At 44.1% G+C, this 17,095-nt stretch overlaps 1 protein-coding gene across 2 annotated transcripts in view; it reads right to left on the bottom strand.

The window, feature by feature from the left end:
* Positions 1–262: 262 nt before the first annotated feature.
* The window catches only part of ccdc125 (coiled-coil domain containing 125), a 28,076-nt gene continuing 11,243 nt past the window's right edge, over positions 263–17,095 (bottom strand). For both annotated transcript variants that reach the window (XM_085293229.1, XM_085293228.1), the window contains exons 6-12: positions 12,814–12,899; positions 12,658–12,740; positions 12,469–12,581; positions 11,384–11,488; positions 4,489–4,639; positions 3,289–3,407; positions 263–2,996 (exon numbers count right to left, since the gene is read on the bottom strand). In XM_085293229.1, coding sequence (XP_085149355.1) covers positions 2,709–2,996; positions 3,289–3,407; positions 4,489–4,639; positions 11,384–11,488; positions 12,469–12,581; positions 12,658–12,740; positions 12,814–12,899 — 945 coding nt within the window. In that variant the 3' untranslated portion in view covers positions 263–2,708. The remainder of the gene's footprint in view (positions 2,997–3,288; positions 3,408–4,488; positions 4,640–11,383; positions 11,489–12,468; positions 12,582–12,657; positions 12,741–12,813; positions 12,900–17,095) is intronic.

Here is a 17,095-nt window from a genome sequence, read left to right on the forward strand (position 1 = left end):
CAATTCCCAGAATGCCTGCAATCAGTGATGCTGAGCGCTCCAAGGCTGTGGGCCAGCCTGTGTGGAAAGCTTGGCCATTATCTGAAGCTAATGGGGCAGACACAGGAGGTGGAAATGACACAGTACAGAGTTCAGATGCTAGCTATCACTTCAGGAAGTAGTCACAGGCTGATTAAAGAATCCAGTCACTGGTGTCACTGGTGAACTGTGATGACTGACATTTGTCTTATTGGCTTCATTTGCTGAAGCAGCAGCTGGAACTTCGAGCAAAGAGTCAAGAAAAACATTTATTTTATTGATTTACTTTGTACACAAACAAGATGTGCTGTGAACGTCTCAGAGAGACACACACATGCATATATTTATACATATAACATCTTTTGCACGAGGTTCGTATCAGAGTTTTAACCCCTGAAAGCTCTTTTTTTGTACTTCTCTGATTCTTTCTCTGTTCAAATCATTTTAATACAGATTTGGAGATTACAGGTTTCACTGCTCGCTCTCCAATCCTTCAAAGTTTTACTTTAACAGTAATTAATTTCAAAGCTGAAAATCACTCCACCGCGCTCTTTGTGAAGACATGTATACTTCATACAAATGTAAAAACAGTCAACTTCACATGTTTCAATGGTTAAAATCCACAAAGTCAGTTTGCACTGGTGTATACTGAACTATGTGCAAGTCGTTATCAGCAAAAATGAGGAATCAGTGAAGCAGTTTGAGAAATGCAGGGCTGTAACTCGTCTTTCCTTTGGTGTAAATATAAATGTAAAAACCAATGAAACGGGCAGAGTCAGCTGTTATTCGGGTGTAGTGACGGGTACCTCAAAGTATGTGGCACCTTGATGAGGAACTAAACGACATGTTCATGCTGTCAGGAACAAACATCTGTGGTTGAGTATCACATGGTTCACTTATCATTTTTGGAAACTATAATAAAAACATTTTGACTGTTTTTAGTTTGAAATCCACCATAAACGATCGTCTCTTTGCATTAAATTAAACTGTAATGTCGATATCTCAGGGTTACAGTACTGATATTTTGTAAAGATGAACAGAGATGTCAATAACACAGTGTTAGCTCAGTGACACAAAGCTGGAAGCTGCAGGTACCACAGCCATGAACGCACAGAGACGCACACACAAACACTGCCCTCTGCTGGTTACTTCCTGAGCTGCAGTTTCAGGTTAAACGACAGATGTCATCTTCCAGCTTAAAAACAAACCTGTCCTTCACCTGAACAGCTGATCCAGCAACCCAAACACGTGTTTTCGATTGTAGGAATCAGCCAAAGTCCAGATCATAATCGAGTTTTCATGTATGTTCATTTTCCTTGTTTGTTCTCAGTGCTTTAACCTACACTGGTCAGGTTTGAACCACCTGCCTCATATTGTGTTGGTGCCTCTCTGTAGCTGCCTGTCCTGTCGAGGCATGGACTCGATCCCTGATCTGTAGCTCGACTGGATCGGGACGTGGGGACTTTGGAAGCCAAGCCAACACTCAAGCTTGTTGATACATGGTCTGTACAACAATGCTTAAGTAGGTGGTGAGTGTCAAAATAACATCATAGCAGGACCCAGTGTTTCCCAGCTGACCTTTGTGTGTGAGCAGAGGAGAAGCCACAGCATGCTTTAGAATCTGCACAGATGCAACGTGGACAACAGTACAAGAATAATAATAATAATAATAATAATAATAATAATAATGATTGCATTTATATGCCGCTTTTCGAGGTCCCTTAAAGCGCTGTACAATTCCACTATTCATTCACTCTCACATTCACCTACCAGCAGGCGGCAGGTGAAGTGTCTCGCCCAAGGACACAACGACCGAGACTGTCCGAGCCGGGGCTCAAACCGGCAACCTTCCGGTTACAAGACGAACTGCCAACTCTTGAGCCACGATGGCCCCAGAGCCTACGTGTCACACCTACAGCAGCTGCATACACTCCTGCATGTTGTTCATATGCATCACTGACACAGCAACGCTTACACAGTGGGCATCGCAGCACTCGCTGAACCTGCTCTGTAACTTCCTGCATGCTGTCATTTCATGACTGTGTGGTTCCACTTTCACTCTGCAATTACACAACTCACAGCTGATTAGAGACCATTTAGGAGGAAGAAATTTTTGATCATGGATCAAACCTTACAGTATCACCCTCAAATTCAGTGAGAAAGACTCTAGGATGAAATATAAAGGCAGAGGGCGTGGCTAAGATCTGGAATTAAACACCTGAATTCAAAGGCAACGAGGTAGCCCAGTACTTTTGTCTATCTCAGCTCTATGAGGCTGACTGCATAACAGGCAGGTTGATAATCAGACGGCCTTGCCTGGCTGGGATGGCAGAGCTTTGCTTAGGAGACATTAACGCCACTCTGGGCCGTCGCTAGCCTTGGTTTCAAATGCTTGCAAAGAGCTGATGTTGTGTTATGTGTTGTGTAAGCAATTGATTTTACAGACTAAGATAAAATTATAATATTGGATGAACATGCAATGCAACATATAATGCATCTCCAGCCATGATAGGACTGGGGTATACTCTGGACAGGTCACAAATGAACCTGTCACAGTTTGGGACTTCAGAGTAAAGCCCGAGTGCTCAGACAGAACCCTCAGTGTATTTCCTCATGTGGGGAGATCAGGACGATAACTGGCTGCAGCTCCTGTAATTAGCCAGTACCTTACTGCTAGTCTTTGATGAGCCTCACACACCCTCTGATTCTGTCCTGGACTCAGAGAGCTGTGGTGGACTGTGGAGTTTGCACTCTGATGACACTTCAACCTCAGGTTCTGATGTCTCAGATGTTTTCTGAGACTGGCTCTGGTTCTCCAGTGGAGCTTGGGGTTGCTTCTGTTGAATCCTGGGTTCTGGTGGGTCCTGCAGCTGGCAACTGGAACCCATATGCAACTGTCTCTGCAGCTCCTCAGCACTGTGGGCTAGCATGATGCTCACCTTCCTCTGGTGGGCCAGGGCCTCCTCCTTGTCGTTCAGCTACACCAGAAAACACAGTATTAAAAGTCAAATAACATTTGTTACAAAGGCCCACCCACAGAGCTTGTTGCACATCACTTTGTTGCAGACGGTTGGTCACTAGTGGACTTCTTTCGTTGTCAGGTTACAGACGAGCATTTGTATTTAAATTTTCGGAGTTTTTCTATAAATTAACATTTCTTGATGAAACCGTTCTATCACAGAGAAATATTTTTGCAGAAGAAGCTGAGCAGCGGTGGGGCCTCGATCTCTTTATTTCTCACGACAACAAGATCTTAGACGAGATACTAACCAAGTCCAGCAGCTTGTAGAGAGTCTCTAAATGTTCATCAGGCATCTTCATCTCCAGACCAGAGGGGAGCAATGCCTTCAGCCTCTTACTTACACTTATTAAAGGACTCTTGTTGGCACCTGTAGACAAAACAGATTGAGAAGCATTTGTAACATGATTTGTTTACATCGTTTTCACTGTCGCAGTGCAAACGTTCCCGTGCCAGCTTCCTTTAGCTTTGATGTCCGAACAGACAAATGAAGACAAGTGAGCGTAATGTCCACCGTCCTCTGCATAATTACTATCACTTAAAACAAACTGCTTCCATCAGTGACTGTGTCTGATTTGTCCAAAGTTATTCCACGGAAAAAATCGACATTTATTTTGAACGGAGGTCAAATTTGCGTGGCTTCAATACACAAGTTAGTTTTTGCTTTGCCACGAGAGGCGCATCAGTGGCAGCTTCTGTTCTGAGCTTTTTAGGGGGTTTCAGTGTTTGTCTTTGTACTTCTTTAGTACCTTGTTAAGTATTTGTGCACTATTTTTATTTTTTCACCTAAAATAATAAATCAAGTCCATGTGTATCTTTAGTTATTGCAGCTGATTCTGTGTGGGTCGGGGGAGAGTCGTTTCTCTGACCAGCTGTGTGAACACCTAATAATTGTGAGCTTTTTGTTATGCACAAAAACAACATTGTTTTCTTTTATTTATGGAGCATTATTATTTAATAAATGCTCATAATTTATTTTTGAGAAAATGTTATGTACATCTGCTCTATGTTAATAAAAGTGTGACATCTGGGACACAGCTTTGACTAAGAACTCTCTTTTTGTTCTTACTTTATGGCTTTAAAAAAATATATCGAGATATATCTTATATCGCCATCCAGCTAAAAAATATCGAGATATGAATTTTGGGTCATATCGCCCAGCCCTAGTCTCAGGCATCTACTGATCAGAAGGTTGGTGGTTCGATTCCTGGCTTCCCCTAGTCTGCATGCCAAATATCCTTGAGCAAGATACTAACCCCAAAGTGCTCTCCGATGCATCCATCGGAGGATGAATGCGTGTGAATGTTAGTTGGTGTGTGAGTGGGTGAATGCACAAGTTGTGTAAAATTCTTAGTGCTCAGAAGAGTAGAAAGGTGCTATAGAAGACCCAGAACCAGTCCAAAAGCAAACGATCCAGTTAGTGTAGGACGTTATGTTGACAGCAGACTTGCCTTCAGCTTTAGAGTGATTTGATTTCTTAATATTGGCCTCGGCTACGAGCAGGAACTCCTCACTTCGCTTCCTCAGCTGTTGTTCAAAGGCGATGCGAAAAGCATCTGCAACCATCAAGGCCTCTTCTTTCCTTAAGCGCTGAGCATCCAGCTGTAAAACATACAAACACTAACGCTTCACACCACGGTAAACATTACAGTGGACACAGATGTACCCTGAACACGGTGCACCGAGTGCAAGAGGAACTACTTAATGACTGACACTCAAGAGAAAACCTCGATAAAGACAACAGATGAAACAAAAACTGGGACGCCCCCCTTCTGAGGGGTCCTGGGGAGAATATCTTATTCAAATATATTTAAGCGAGTAAGAAGAGAAAGGAAACCAAATTCTGGAATAAGGAGTCATTTTTGACCAGGACATGTCCTTCAACGCACATATTAAACAAATATGTAAGACTGCTTTCTTCCATTTGCGCAACATCTCTAAAGTTAGAAATATCCTGTCTCAGAGTGACGCTGAAAAACTAGTTCATGCATTTATTACTTCCAGGCTGGACGACTGTAATTCATTATTATCAGGATGTCCAAAAAACTCACTGAAAAGCCTTCAGCTAATCCAAAATGCTGCAGCAAGAGTCCTGACAGGGACTAGAAAGAGAGAGCATATTTCTCCTGTTTTGGCTTCCTGTTAAATCCAGAATTGAATTCAAAATCCTGCTCCTCACATACAAGGTCTTAAATAATCAGGCCCCATCTTATCTTAATGACCTTGTAGTACCATATCACCCTATTAGAGCACTTCGCTCTCGCTCTGCAGGCCTACTTGTTGTTCCTAGAGTATTTAAAAGTAGAATGGGAGGCAGAGCCTTCAGTTTTCAGGCCCCTCTTCTGTGGAACCAGCTTCCAGTTTGGATTCGGGAGACAGACACTATCTCTACTTTTAAGATTAGGCTTAAAACTTTCCTTTTTTCTAAAGCATATAGTTAGGGCTGGACCAGGTGACCCTGAATCCTCCCTTTGTTATGCTGCAATAGATGTAGGCTGCCGGGGGATTCCCATGATGCATTGAGTTTTTCCTTTCCAGTCACCTTTCTCACTCACTATGTATTAATAGACCTCTCTGCATTGAATCATATCTGTTATTAACCTCTGTCTCTCTTCCACAGCATGTCTTTTATCCTGTCTTCCTTCTCTCACCCCAACCGGTCGCAGCAGATGGCCGCCCCTCCCTGAGCCTGGTTCTGCCGGAGGTTTCTTCCTGTTAAAAGGGAGTTTTTCCTTCCCACTGTCGCCAAAGTGCTTGCTCATAGGGGGTCATATGATTGTTGGGTTTTTCTCTGTATCTATGAAGCGCCTTGAGGCGACCTTTGTTGTGATTTGGCGCTATATAAATAAAATTGAATTGAAATTGAATGACTGTTCCTAAATATTAAGGCTTCCTTTAAGTTTGAATGATAGTAGACCAATGAGGGGAGATCTAATTTTTGAAAATGTTGGACTTTGCTAAACTCCAGTAATGTCATATGTTGCCAGGTCTGCCCTCTTAAGACAGGGACGTGCTGTCCAACCACCAACCAGGAATCACAGGAATACAAAAACCTCCTTGTGTGAGTCATAATATGGTGACTGATCATGTTAATAATGTGGTTTGTATGTTGATTTATTAGGTTTGATGTATGCTAAGACTCATGTCTCATCTGAGTTTAATCAGTAGCTGTTGAATGATCTTCTGTATATGTATATTAGGCAAGGCAAGTTTATTTATATAGCACAATTCAACAGCAAGGTGATTCAAAGTGCTTTACAGAGACATTAAAAAACAAAAACAATAAAAAGCATGATTTAAAATTGATTAAAAAACAGTAGATAAAATCAAAAATCAAAACAGATAAAATCAGAACAGTAGATAAAATCAGTAGTTAAATGTAAGTTTTGAAATTTAAGCTTAAAGTGTGGATTTGGTGCTTTATTCAAATGCAGCTGAGAACAGGTGAGTCTTCAACCTGGATTTAAATAAACTGAGTGTTTCAGCTGATCTGAGGCTTTCTGGGAGTTTGTTCCAGATATAAGGAGCATAAAAGCTGAATGCAGCTTCTCCGTGTCTGGTTCTGACTCTGGGAACTGATAAAAGACCGGATCCAGATGACCTGAGGGATCTGGAAGGTTCATACTGGGTCAGGAGGTCATTGATGTATTTTGGTCCTAAACCATTCAGAGCTTTATAGGCCAGCATCAGAACTTTAAAGTCTATCCTCTGACGGACAGGCAGCCAGTGTAAGGACCTCAGAGCTGGACTGATGTGGTCCACTTTTTTGGTCTTAGTGAGGACTCGAGCAGCAGAGTTCTGAATGAGCTGTAGTTGTCTGACTGATTTTTTAGGTAGACCTGTAAAGATGCTGTTACAGTAATCAAGCCTACTAAAGATGAATGCATGGACTAGTTTTTCCAGGTCCTGTTGAGACATCAGATCTTTTATCCTTGAAATATTCTTGAGGTGATAGTAAGCTGACTTTGTTATTGTCTTAATGTGTTTTTCTAAGTTTAGGTCTGCATCCATCACTACACCCAAATTTCTCGCCTGGTTTGTGGTTTTTAGATGTATAGATTGAAGTTCTCTGGTGACCTGTAATCGTTTTTCTTTGGCGCCAAAGACTATTACCTCAGTTTTGTTTTTGTTTAGCTGGAGAAAATTGTGGCACAACCAGTCATTGATTTCCTCAATGCATTTACCAAGAGCCTGTACAGGGCCTCGGTCTCCTGGTGACATTGTGATATATATTTGTGTGTCATCTGCATAGCTGTGATAGTTTATTTTGTTGTTCTTTACAATCTGTGCCAGTGGGAGCATGTAGATGTTAAACAGAAGGGGTCCCAAGATGGAACCTTGGGGAACTCCACATGTGATACTTGTCTGCTCAGATGTGAAGTTACCTATTGATACAAAGTATTTCCTGTTTTCTACGTATGTTTTGAACCAGTTTAATACAGTTCCTGAAAGACCTGTCCAGTTCTCCAGTCGTTTGAGTAATATGTTGTGGTCAACTGTATCAAATGCTGCACTGAGATCCAGTAAAACTAGGACTGACATTTTTCCACTGTCTGTATTCAGACATATGTCATTAAACACTTTGGTCAGAGCAGTTTCAGTGCTGTGGTTCTGTCTGTATTCAGACGGAACCACAGCACTGAAACTGCTCTGGATTTAACATGAATGTTAAAATCCCCAGCAATAATTACACAGTCGAAATCAACACAGATCACAGACAGCAGTTCACTGAGGTCATTAAAAAAGTCTGTGCAGTATTTGGGAGGCCTGTAAACATTAAGAAACACAACTTTGGATGGGGCCTTCAGCTGTAAAGCCACATATTCAAAAGACTGAAAACTTCCAGGAGATAGCTGCTTACATTGAAATGATTCATTAAATAAGACAGCAACCCCTCCTCCTCTCCTGCTCGCCCTGGCCTCACTGATAAAACTGTAGTTAGGAGGGGTCGTCTCGATGAGAACAGCTCCACTGTTACTTTGGTCCAACCAAGTTTCAGTTAAAAACATAAAATCAAGGCTGTGCTCAGTGATTAAATCATTAATTAAAAATGTTTTCCCAGCTAAAGATCTAACGTTTAATAAAGCCAACTTAAGTGTTTTAGAGGTATTACTTGGCCGCTCGTGTTTGGGAGCAGTCTGTGGCACACAAGGTATGTTTACTATGTTTAAAGATCTTTTAGAGTGCAGCTCTCTGTGTTTTGACCAGGCCACATGTCTCCTGTCACCTAAAAGTACAGAAATTTTAAAACCTTCTAGTAAACGGTCCCAGCTTCTCCTGGGAAAAGTCACCACTGCCATAATCCTCACAGCCCGGACCCTCCACACATCACACATCAGACTGCGGAGACAGAGCATGAAGGTGGTAAGGAGGAACTAAGGGGGGCGAGGCTGGGCAATGTGACTTCGATTGCTCTGTTGAGGGTGGGGCTCGATGACGAACCTTTGGCTGCTCTGGTGGGGGGTTTATGGGGGACAAAAAGAGCCGGGGGGTAGATCTGAGCCCAGCACTGAACCGCTCCATCATCTCCTCAGTGAATTTCAGGTGTGGGGAGGAGGGAGAAAGGGAGGGGGAGGAGGGTGATGGCCTGTCAGGGGTTTGGGGGACTGGGGAAGCTCGTGGTCCCTGGTCTGGCTGATAAGGTAGCGATTCACGCTACCTTATCAGCCAGGAGTGGAGGCCCTGGGGTGCTGATCCCCGACTACCAAAACTAGCGACTGGGACATGGAGTGGCACCTCTCTGATGGGGAAGGAGTTAGTGTGTGAGGCTGAGAGGTACCGGCTAGAAAGCGTCAGGTTCACCTCAAGCACACCTCGGGCTCTGGAACCAGTCTGCTGGAGGGGAGCTGGACTCTGTCTCCGTCAGGAGTTGCCCTTTGTGAGAGGCGGTGGGGTGGGTATCCTAGTATCCCCTCGGCTTGCTGCCTGTATGTTGGGGTTTCTCCCAGTGGATGAGAGGGTTTGTTCTCTCGCCTTTGGGTCAGGGAACGAGTCCTGACTGTCGTCTGTGCTTGTGCGCCAAACGACAGTTCAGAGTACACAGCCTTCTTGGAGTCCCTGGGCAGGGTCCTTGAGAGGGTCCTTGAGGGTGCTCCACCTGGGGACTCTGTCATACTGAGAGACTTCAACGCTGGGCGATGATAGTGAGACCTGGACAGCCTCCTGGATCTGAACCCGAGCACCGTTTTGTTACAGTTTGTCCATAATGAACATCATGATTGAATGACTTTGTAATTGTGTCATCAGAGCTGCGACCAAGTGTGCAGGACACTCTGGTGAAGAGAGGGGTTGAGCTGTCGACTGATCACTATCTGATGGTGAGTTGGATCAGGTGCCGGGGGAGGCCTGGTGCACCAGTTCATGAGGACCGTCATGAGGACAGTGAGAGCCATGTGGACTGTATTCATCTCCACAGGGACATAATAAGTTGCCCAATAAGCAAACTAAAAGGGAGGCTGGAATGCTGCATTTCAGACACTCTGATAAGTCTTCACATATCCTTCACCAAAACCTCTGAACCTAGAGCGTGGATGCAATTGTCATGTATATTGTTTTGACAGTGTAAGCAGTTGTTGTAAAACCCCTGCTGAACATCTGCTGACCTGTGTGGTGCACTCTGTGTAGTATTGCGTATTGTAATTGTAGATTTCTAATCACTTGAAAGGTTTTAAACATGTTGAGACCAGAAGTTTTGGTCTAAGCTGACTGATAGATCCGCCTCCCATTTGCAACAGGAGGGCATATTGATTCATTGATTTTATAGAGTGTCCTATATATGTTAGACAGTAATTTAGGGGGTTTGAAATTAAGGAATTATACCGCACTTGGTGGTAGTTGTAATTTGACTTGACCAGGCTTAAATTTCTTTTTTTACTATAGATTTAATTAGTTGATATTCTGAAGTCTTTTCTTGTTAAACACATTTTGTATAACTACTGCCAAACGGAATAATATCTGTTCCTTTGAATATATGTTCCAAGTATTTAATTCCTTTATTTTCAATTCAGTTTTATTTACACAGCGCCAAATCACAACAACAGTCACCTCAAGGTGCTTTATATTGGCAGACCCTACAATAACACAGAGAAAAACCCAACAATCATATGACCCCCTATGAGCAGCACTTTGGTGACAGTGGGAAAGAAAAACTCCCTTTTAACAGGAAGAAACCTCCAGCAGAACCAGGCTCAGGGAGGGGCGGGGCCATCTGCTGTGATTGGTTGGGGTGGGGTTTACAACTCCAATCTGGGAGTTTATCATATCATTGTTCTGTAGTATGTCAGGGTTGTTCCAGATAGGCGTTTGCATGAAGACTCCGTCATTGTTACAAACTCCCACCATGCTGTCAGAGAAGAGCTGATGTTGATGCTTTTAAAGCATCATGTCGTTTGATGTTTGAGCTGATAAATGGTCTGAAATCTCTGGATTAGTGCAAAGTTTTACATCTGCCCAGGGCTCATCTAAGAGGGTGTGTTTAAACCATCCTGAGATGAAGCCTGTGGACTAAGAAGTGTTGTTGAAAGTTAGGCAGATCTAGTCCTTTGTCCTTTGTAGTGTTTTTAATCTGATACACGGGTTTATCTTTCCAAAGGAATTTAGAAATGGACAAATCCAGAGATCTGAACCAGTCTGGTGATGGTTCACTCAGGATCAGTGAGAATTATTTATTTATTTTTGGCAAGACAATCATTTTTATTGCAGCGACCCTTCCCATGAGTGATATGGGTAGAGATTTCCATCTAGCCAGATCGTCTCCTACTTTCTTTAGAACTGGGATGTGGTTTAATTTAGTTAAATCTGCAAGCTTAGTAGAAACATTAATAGCTAAGTATTTAATATTTCCAGATTGCAGTGGGGCAGAAGAAGAATTATGGAAGGAGCAATTCAACGGAAGAACTACAGATTTTAACCAGTTTATTGAATAATCTGAAACTCTTGAAAAAGAGTTTATTAGCGTGACTATCTCAGAGAGATTGGTTTGTGAAAGCAACACATTATCTGCACAGAGACTGACTTTATGTTCTACATTCTTGCATCTGATGCCCTTCATTACTGCAGCCTGTCTAACTGCTGCTGCTAGTGGTTGGATAAAAACTGCAAACAGTGAAGGGGAGAGTGGGCATCCCTGCCTGGAGCCCCTCAGGAGACAGAAGCTGGAGGATGTTTGGTTGTTTGTTCTGACACAAGCTGTTGTTATATTTTTAACCAGTTCCAAAACCAATATTTTGATTATTCAACATTTTTTAAATCCATGAATCAAACTGAACGATGCATAGATGATAATAACTGACCCGAATAGAACAAAAGTTGGAACTTGGTGCAGTGACAGAGTTACATGACGTTTACCTCCTGTTGTAACTGGACCAACTGCTTCCTGCTGGCAGCAGCAGTCCGACTACATGGACACGGTTCAGTATCAAACGCACACTGGCAGGCTCCCAGTACAGTCAACTGGAAAACAGAGATTAGAAAGGATACGACTGAGTACAAGTGCAAGTTAATGATAATTAACTGTGTTGCCCAGCTGTGGCAGAGTGGTTCAGGGAGTGATCACACACCAGCTGTGCATCTAATAACGTATTCCTCTTATTTAGTGAAACACCTGGAAGCTGCAGCCTGGTTACCTGTTGTATGTGGTAGCGTGGTCTCCTGCTACAGTTACACTTATAACTGCAAAACTGTTTGTTATTTGATCATTATTCACTACATAACGACTTACTTGTTATATTTGATCTTATTTATTGCTTTAAAGCATTAAGTGAGGGGCTACAAACTTTATTTCATCATAGCTGTTCAACACAAATGACAACACATTCACCTTTCAGTGTAACAACACATGCAATCAGTAAACACGCTTCAGGTAAACAGTGTGAAGGTCTTATTGTTTCTGATATGATGTTTGGTGTGGACCCTCGCCCTCCTCGTAGACACACCTATGGTATCATTTCAAATCACCTCGTTCTCGAGTCTTTGTATCCACAAACCTTTCAGATAGCTTGACCTTGAGGTCGAGGTCACTGAGAGTCAAACGGCTCCGAGATTCTTAGCAGACACATCTATGACATCGACCCTACGTCGCCTCGTTCTCATTGCATTCACAGATTTGGGTGTAGATGCTGAGGCGTACAAACCCTTACCTATTACTGGCCCTGCTGTGCTCTTTGGTAGGGTAAATTCTTGTTCCGTTCCTAAATGAACGATTACAGATCAAAATTAAGCTGTTTTTACACGAGCTTCAGAAGTGTACATGGAAGAGAGTCAAGCTGTGCTGATGTTGATCGGTTTGTGACTTCCTGCATCAAAGAGTCAATGCTAGAAAGCAGATGAGCCATAACAACATTCAAATCAGCACAAATGCTTTAAGCAGCTTTTGTGTTGCTGAGAATCACAGCGTGCTATCCCACCCAGCGACCTCCCCCATCGTCTCTCACCTCCAGAACACCTGACTCGGTGTCCAGGCTGTACTGAGGTTTGGTGGCTTGGTAAATTCTCTGCTCTTTCACGTTCAGCATGGAGAGAAGTTCCACGTACTGTCGCTTCAAGGCTGCAGACAGACACACGTTAACCCTCTGCATCACATATAACTTATACAAGCATCTACATGTGTTGGACTCATTTACCAGAGTTTTCTGCTCGGAGCTGCTGGCTCTCACTCTCCATCTCCTGCAACTTGTCAGTCAGAATCTTGTTCTCACCTGACATTCTGATCATAAAGCAGCAGCGTTATGATGCAGGTAAGAGACCAGAGACAGAAGTGTATGCAGAGTTAATCTGACCTGTTGTGCTTGTGCTCCCAGGACTGCTCAGATTTCTTCATCTGAGCCTGAGAGAAGCTGAGCTCCCACTGCAAACTGTTCACCTCCTGCAAGCGATGAAGGATTTATCTGCAGTTTCTGATCAGTTTTCAAATGTACAGTCTAATCGCCCACATTTCATACTCTTTCTGATACTATGATGACGTCGGTGTCTGTTACAATAAACACATCAACTCTGTCGTCTCCTTGACTTGGTTAAACTTTAACAGTTTTCATGCTTGTTTTGACAACATAAAAATGCTCTCAGAGAGCAATTCCCATTTAACGCTGGATTGCTAGTACACTGCTGAAAAAAAGGACCACTTCAGATGTCAGTAGGGGAAAAACATCATGCTGATATCTATGCTGACATGAATAATGTGTTAAGAATGAAAGGATGCCACATCATCAAAATGAAATTCAACCTGTAGAGGGTAGATTTCAAAGACACCTCGAAAATCAAAGAATTATGCAGCAGTCTGAAATTTCATTGAGCAACTCAAAACAGTGCTCGGTAGTTTGTTTGGCTCTCAGGTGCTTTGTGCATGCCCAATGACATCCAGGCATGCTCCTAATGAGATGATGGATGGTGTCCTGCAGCATCTCCTCCAGACCAGGGCCTCACTGAACCGAGTCGTCTGAGATGATACCTGCTGGATGAACTGAAACAATGTCCCAGAGCTGTTCTACTAAATTTAGGCCAAGCAAGCGTGGGTGCCAGGTAATGGTGTCAATCCCTTCATCCTCCAGGAACTGCCTGCACACTCTCAGCACATGAGGCCGGGCGTCGTCATGCACCAGGAGAAACACAGGAATCATTGCACCAGCATATGACAATGTCTGTGGATCCAAGGATTTGATCCCAGTACCTAATGACCTGTAGAGGTCTGTGTACTCCATGGATATGCCACCAAACCAGTCACGCTGAACGATGTTACATAAACATGTCTTTCTCCATTGCTTCAGTCACATGTGCTCAGGGTGAACCTCCTCTCATCTGTAAAATATTCTCACAGACCGGCCTTTCAGGTGTCGCGGATAAATACAACAAAATAAAACCAGTACCAAAAAAAAGAAGATTCATTCATAACTGGAAAAGACCCAGGGAAACAGAGTTGATGATAAGAACCATACATTTCACACCCGAGCCTCTTTCCTGGTACCAAACGACTCACAGACAGGTACTGGTCCGTGGCCCGGTGGTTGGGGACCGCTGCACTAGAGGACGTCATGAAGTTTGGTCCTGATTGGTCGGTCACCGGCTGTTCATTTCGGTCATTTTGTAGCTCTGTGCTCTTCCTGTTTCTCCTGGCAGAAAGAAGCACATACTGATCCTGCTAATGGGCTAAGGACCTTCTATGGCCCTGTCCAGCTCTTCTAGAGTTGCATCCTGTCTCCTTGAATCTCCTCCATACTCTCGATGGGAGACAGAGCAAAGCTTCTGGCATTGTACGTATACATATGCCATCCTAGAGGAGTGGGGCTACGTGTGCAACCTTTGTAGGGTCCACGTATTGCTTCATGCTACTAGTAGAGACAGTGATCGCTGCAAAATGCAAAACTAAAAAAATCTGAAAAATCAGGAGGAAAAAAAAGTCAGTGGTCTCCACCAGTAGACTCTTCCTGTTTTGGGGGTTTTCTCATTGTTGTCCCTCTGGTGCTATTAACTGATTAACAACCCCCTCTGCTACATAGCTGACCTGATCACCATCCCATTACTGACTTGATGCTACACTGCGATTAAAAAAAGGTTCCTTTCAAAGCACAACTTGCCTCATTTACCCATTCACACCCATTTACACCTCTACGCTGTTTCTGCGTGCTTTCTGTCTAACTTTCATACCCATTCATATTCTGATGGATGCACTGGAGAGCAACATGGGAGTTAGTACCTTTCCCAAGAATATTTGGCATGCAGACTGGAGCAGACAGTAGGTGACCTGCTCTACCATCTGGGCTACAGCCACCCTAGAACAACCTCACAACATCTTTGTCAGAAGGATTGGATCACAACCAGCAGGAGGTGCACTGAGAAGGGCATCTCTGTGCTCAAAGAACTGGGAGCTCTAAAGGGATCTCATACAGGGTATTTGGGAAGTGGGGGCGGGGCTGGCAGAGGGAGGCTCTCCAACTTATATCATCACAGCACGAGTCTGTCATCCCTGTACAAGAATAGATGTGTAACATAAAACCAGGGCTGCAGGACTGTTTCGTGGCCTGTTAGGGGAGTTAACAGGATAGTTAAGACAGATAGGGCGCTCTCACACCTGAGACAGCTGGGGGGGAAACCCTCCTTAAACCTTCTGAGGTCTCTCGTCTTACCAGATCCTGGATGGGACATGTATTTCACTCAAGAGGGGGCCATTATTAAACCGACACATTCGATTGGAGATTCTGGGTCTTTTGTGGCAGCATCTTTTCATCTTTTTGACTCCCCAGTTATGCTGATGAGGGTCTACCTGTCTGGGATGACTATAAATTTGCTTTTTACTTACCAACCCTAGATTTTTTTCTTGGTGGAAATCTTTTTTCAGATAAATGATACCCCTGAGAGGCACTTTATCTGAGGGAGCAGGCCATCTCTTTTCCCTCTCACCACAAAAAAAGGTCAACACAGACAAAACAACTTGGCTTTTGAATCAACCATTGGAAATGTACACACAATATGCCATTTCTCCCACTCTGTATGATCAACACCTGAATCTTTTGTCAACATCCAAGTTTGAAACTCAATTGCTTAAAACAAAGCAATGTTATTTTTGAAATGGGAGATAAGGCGGTAAACTTCCTGTGCATCAGAGCTGCTGCCCTGTCAAGATTAATCCCAAGGATAAGACTGTGGGACTCGCCAGTCTCTCTCAAACTGCTGTTGAAGCAGGTGTGAGTTTGAGATCTCGCAGACTGGAGCCTCTGCCAACCTTCCCAGCGCACCCTCACTATACGTTTATGTGTGCCAGGTCTGTCCAGCATCCTCCCCACCCCCTGATCTAACTCCCCACCAGGATGTGATCAGCTGACAGCTCAGCCCCTCTCTTTACCCGAGTGTCCAGAACATATGGCCGCAGATCTGATGATGCAATTACAGAATCGATCATCAACCTGCAGCCTAGGATGTCCTGCTGCCACGTGCACTTATGGACACCCTTATGTTTGAACATGTTAAGGACAAACTTTGGTTTGCACATAAGTCCTGTAACAAAATGCTGCTCCCGTTCCTCCCAGTCACATCCCTCCAGGTCTCACTGTCATTGCCTGCATGAGCATTGATGTTTCCCAGTAGGACAACAGAGTCCCCAGTTGGGGCACCCTCAAGGACCCCGCCCAAGAAGGCCGGGTACTCTGAGCAGTCATTCGGCGCTTACCCTCTCATCCACCGGGAGAATCCACAACATACAGGTAGCAAGCCGAGGGAATACTAGGGTACCCACGCCAGCCCGCCGCCTCTCACCCAGTGCAGTGAGTCCAGCCCCTCTCCAGGAGACTGGAGAGTGAGCCCAACTATATCTATCCAGTACCTCTCAACTTCACACACACTAACTCAGACAACTTTCTCACCAGAATGGTGACAGTCCATGTCCCAACCGCCAGTGTCTGTACCCAGGAATCAGTCTGCCAGGGCCTCCGCTCCTGCCACCGCCCAACACACATTGCACCCGACCCCTACGGCACCTCCTGCGGGTGGTGGGGCTTCAGGAGGATAGGCTCATGCTAGGGCTGCTCAATTAATCGAACATTAAAAATGACTGAGCCGATTTTTAGCCCCTCCCTCGTGCTTTACTCTCGCGCTGCTCCGTGTGGCAAATCGAGCGCACCTCTCTGCATTTCGAACACGCGTCACAACATTTAAGAGCAGCGGTCCCCAACCTTTTTTGCGCCACGGACCAGTTTATGCCCGACAATATTTTCACGGACCGGCCTTTAAGGTGTTGCGGATAAATACAACAAAATAAAACTAGTACCTGTACCGAAAAAAAGAAGATTTATTCATAACAGACGTGAAAAGACCCAGGAAAACAGAGTAAACGATAAAGACGATAACAAAATAACGCTGAAAACCGATAAAAACCCTGAAAACCAGACATTTCACACCTGAGCCTCAACTCTCACGGACCGGTACCAAACGACTCACGGACCGCTACCGGTCCGAGGCCCGGGGGTTGGGGACCGCTGATTAAGAGGACCCGAGGGAAGCTCGGAAAGCTGAGCAGAAGTTATTTGGAGAGGAGAGTGACTGCTGTTGGTTGAAAAGAGAGGTAAAAAACTT

Source organism: Mchenga conophoros, linkage group LG12 (assembly GCF_057382185.1).
Source record: "Mchenga conophoros isolate Kocher_MC1m ecotype Shallow Benthic linkage group LG12, M_conophoros_male_GT1.1, whole genome shotgun sequence".
In the NCBI taxonomy this organism is placed as follows: Eukaryota; Metazoa; Chordata; class Actinopteri; order Cichliformes; family Cichlidae; genus Mchenga; species Mchenga conophoros.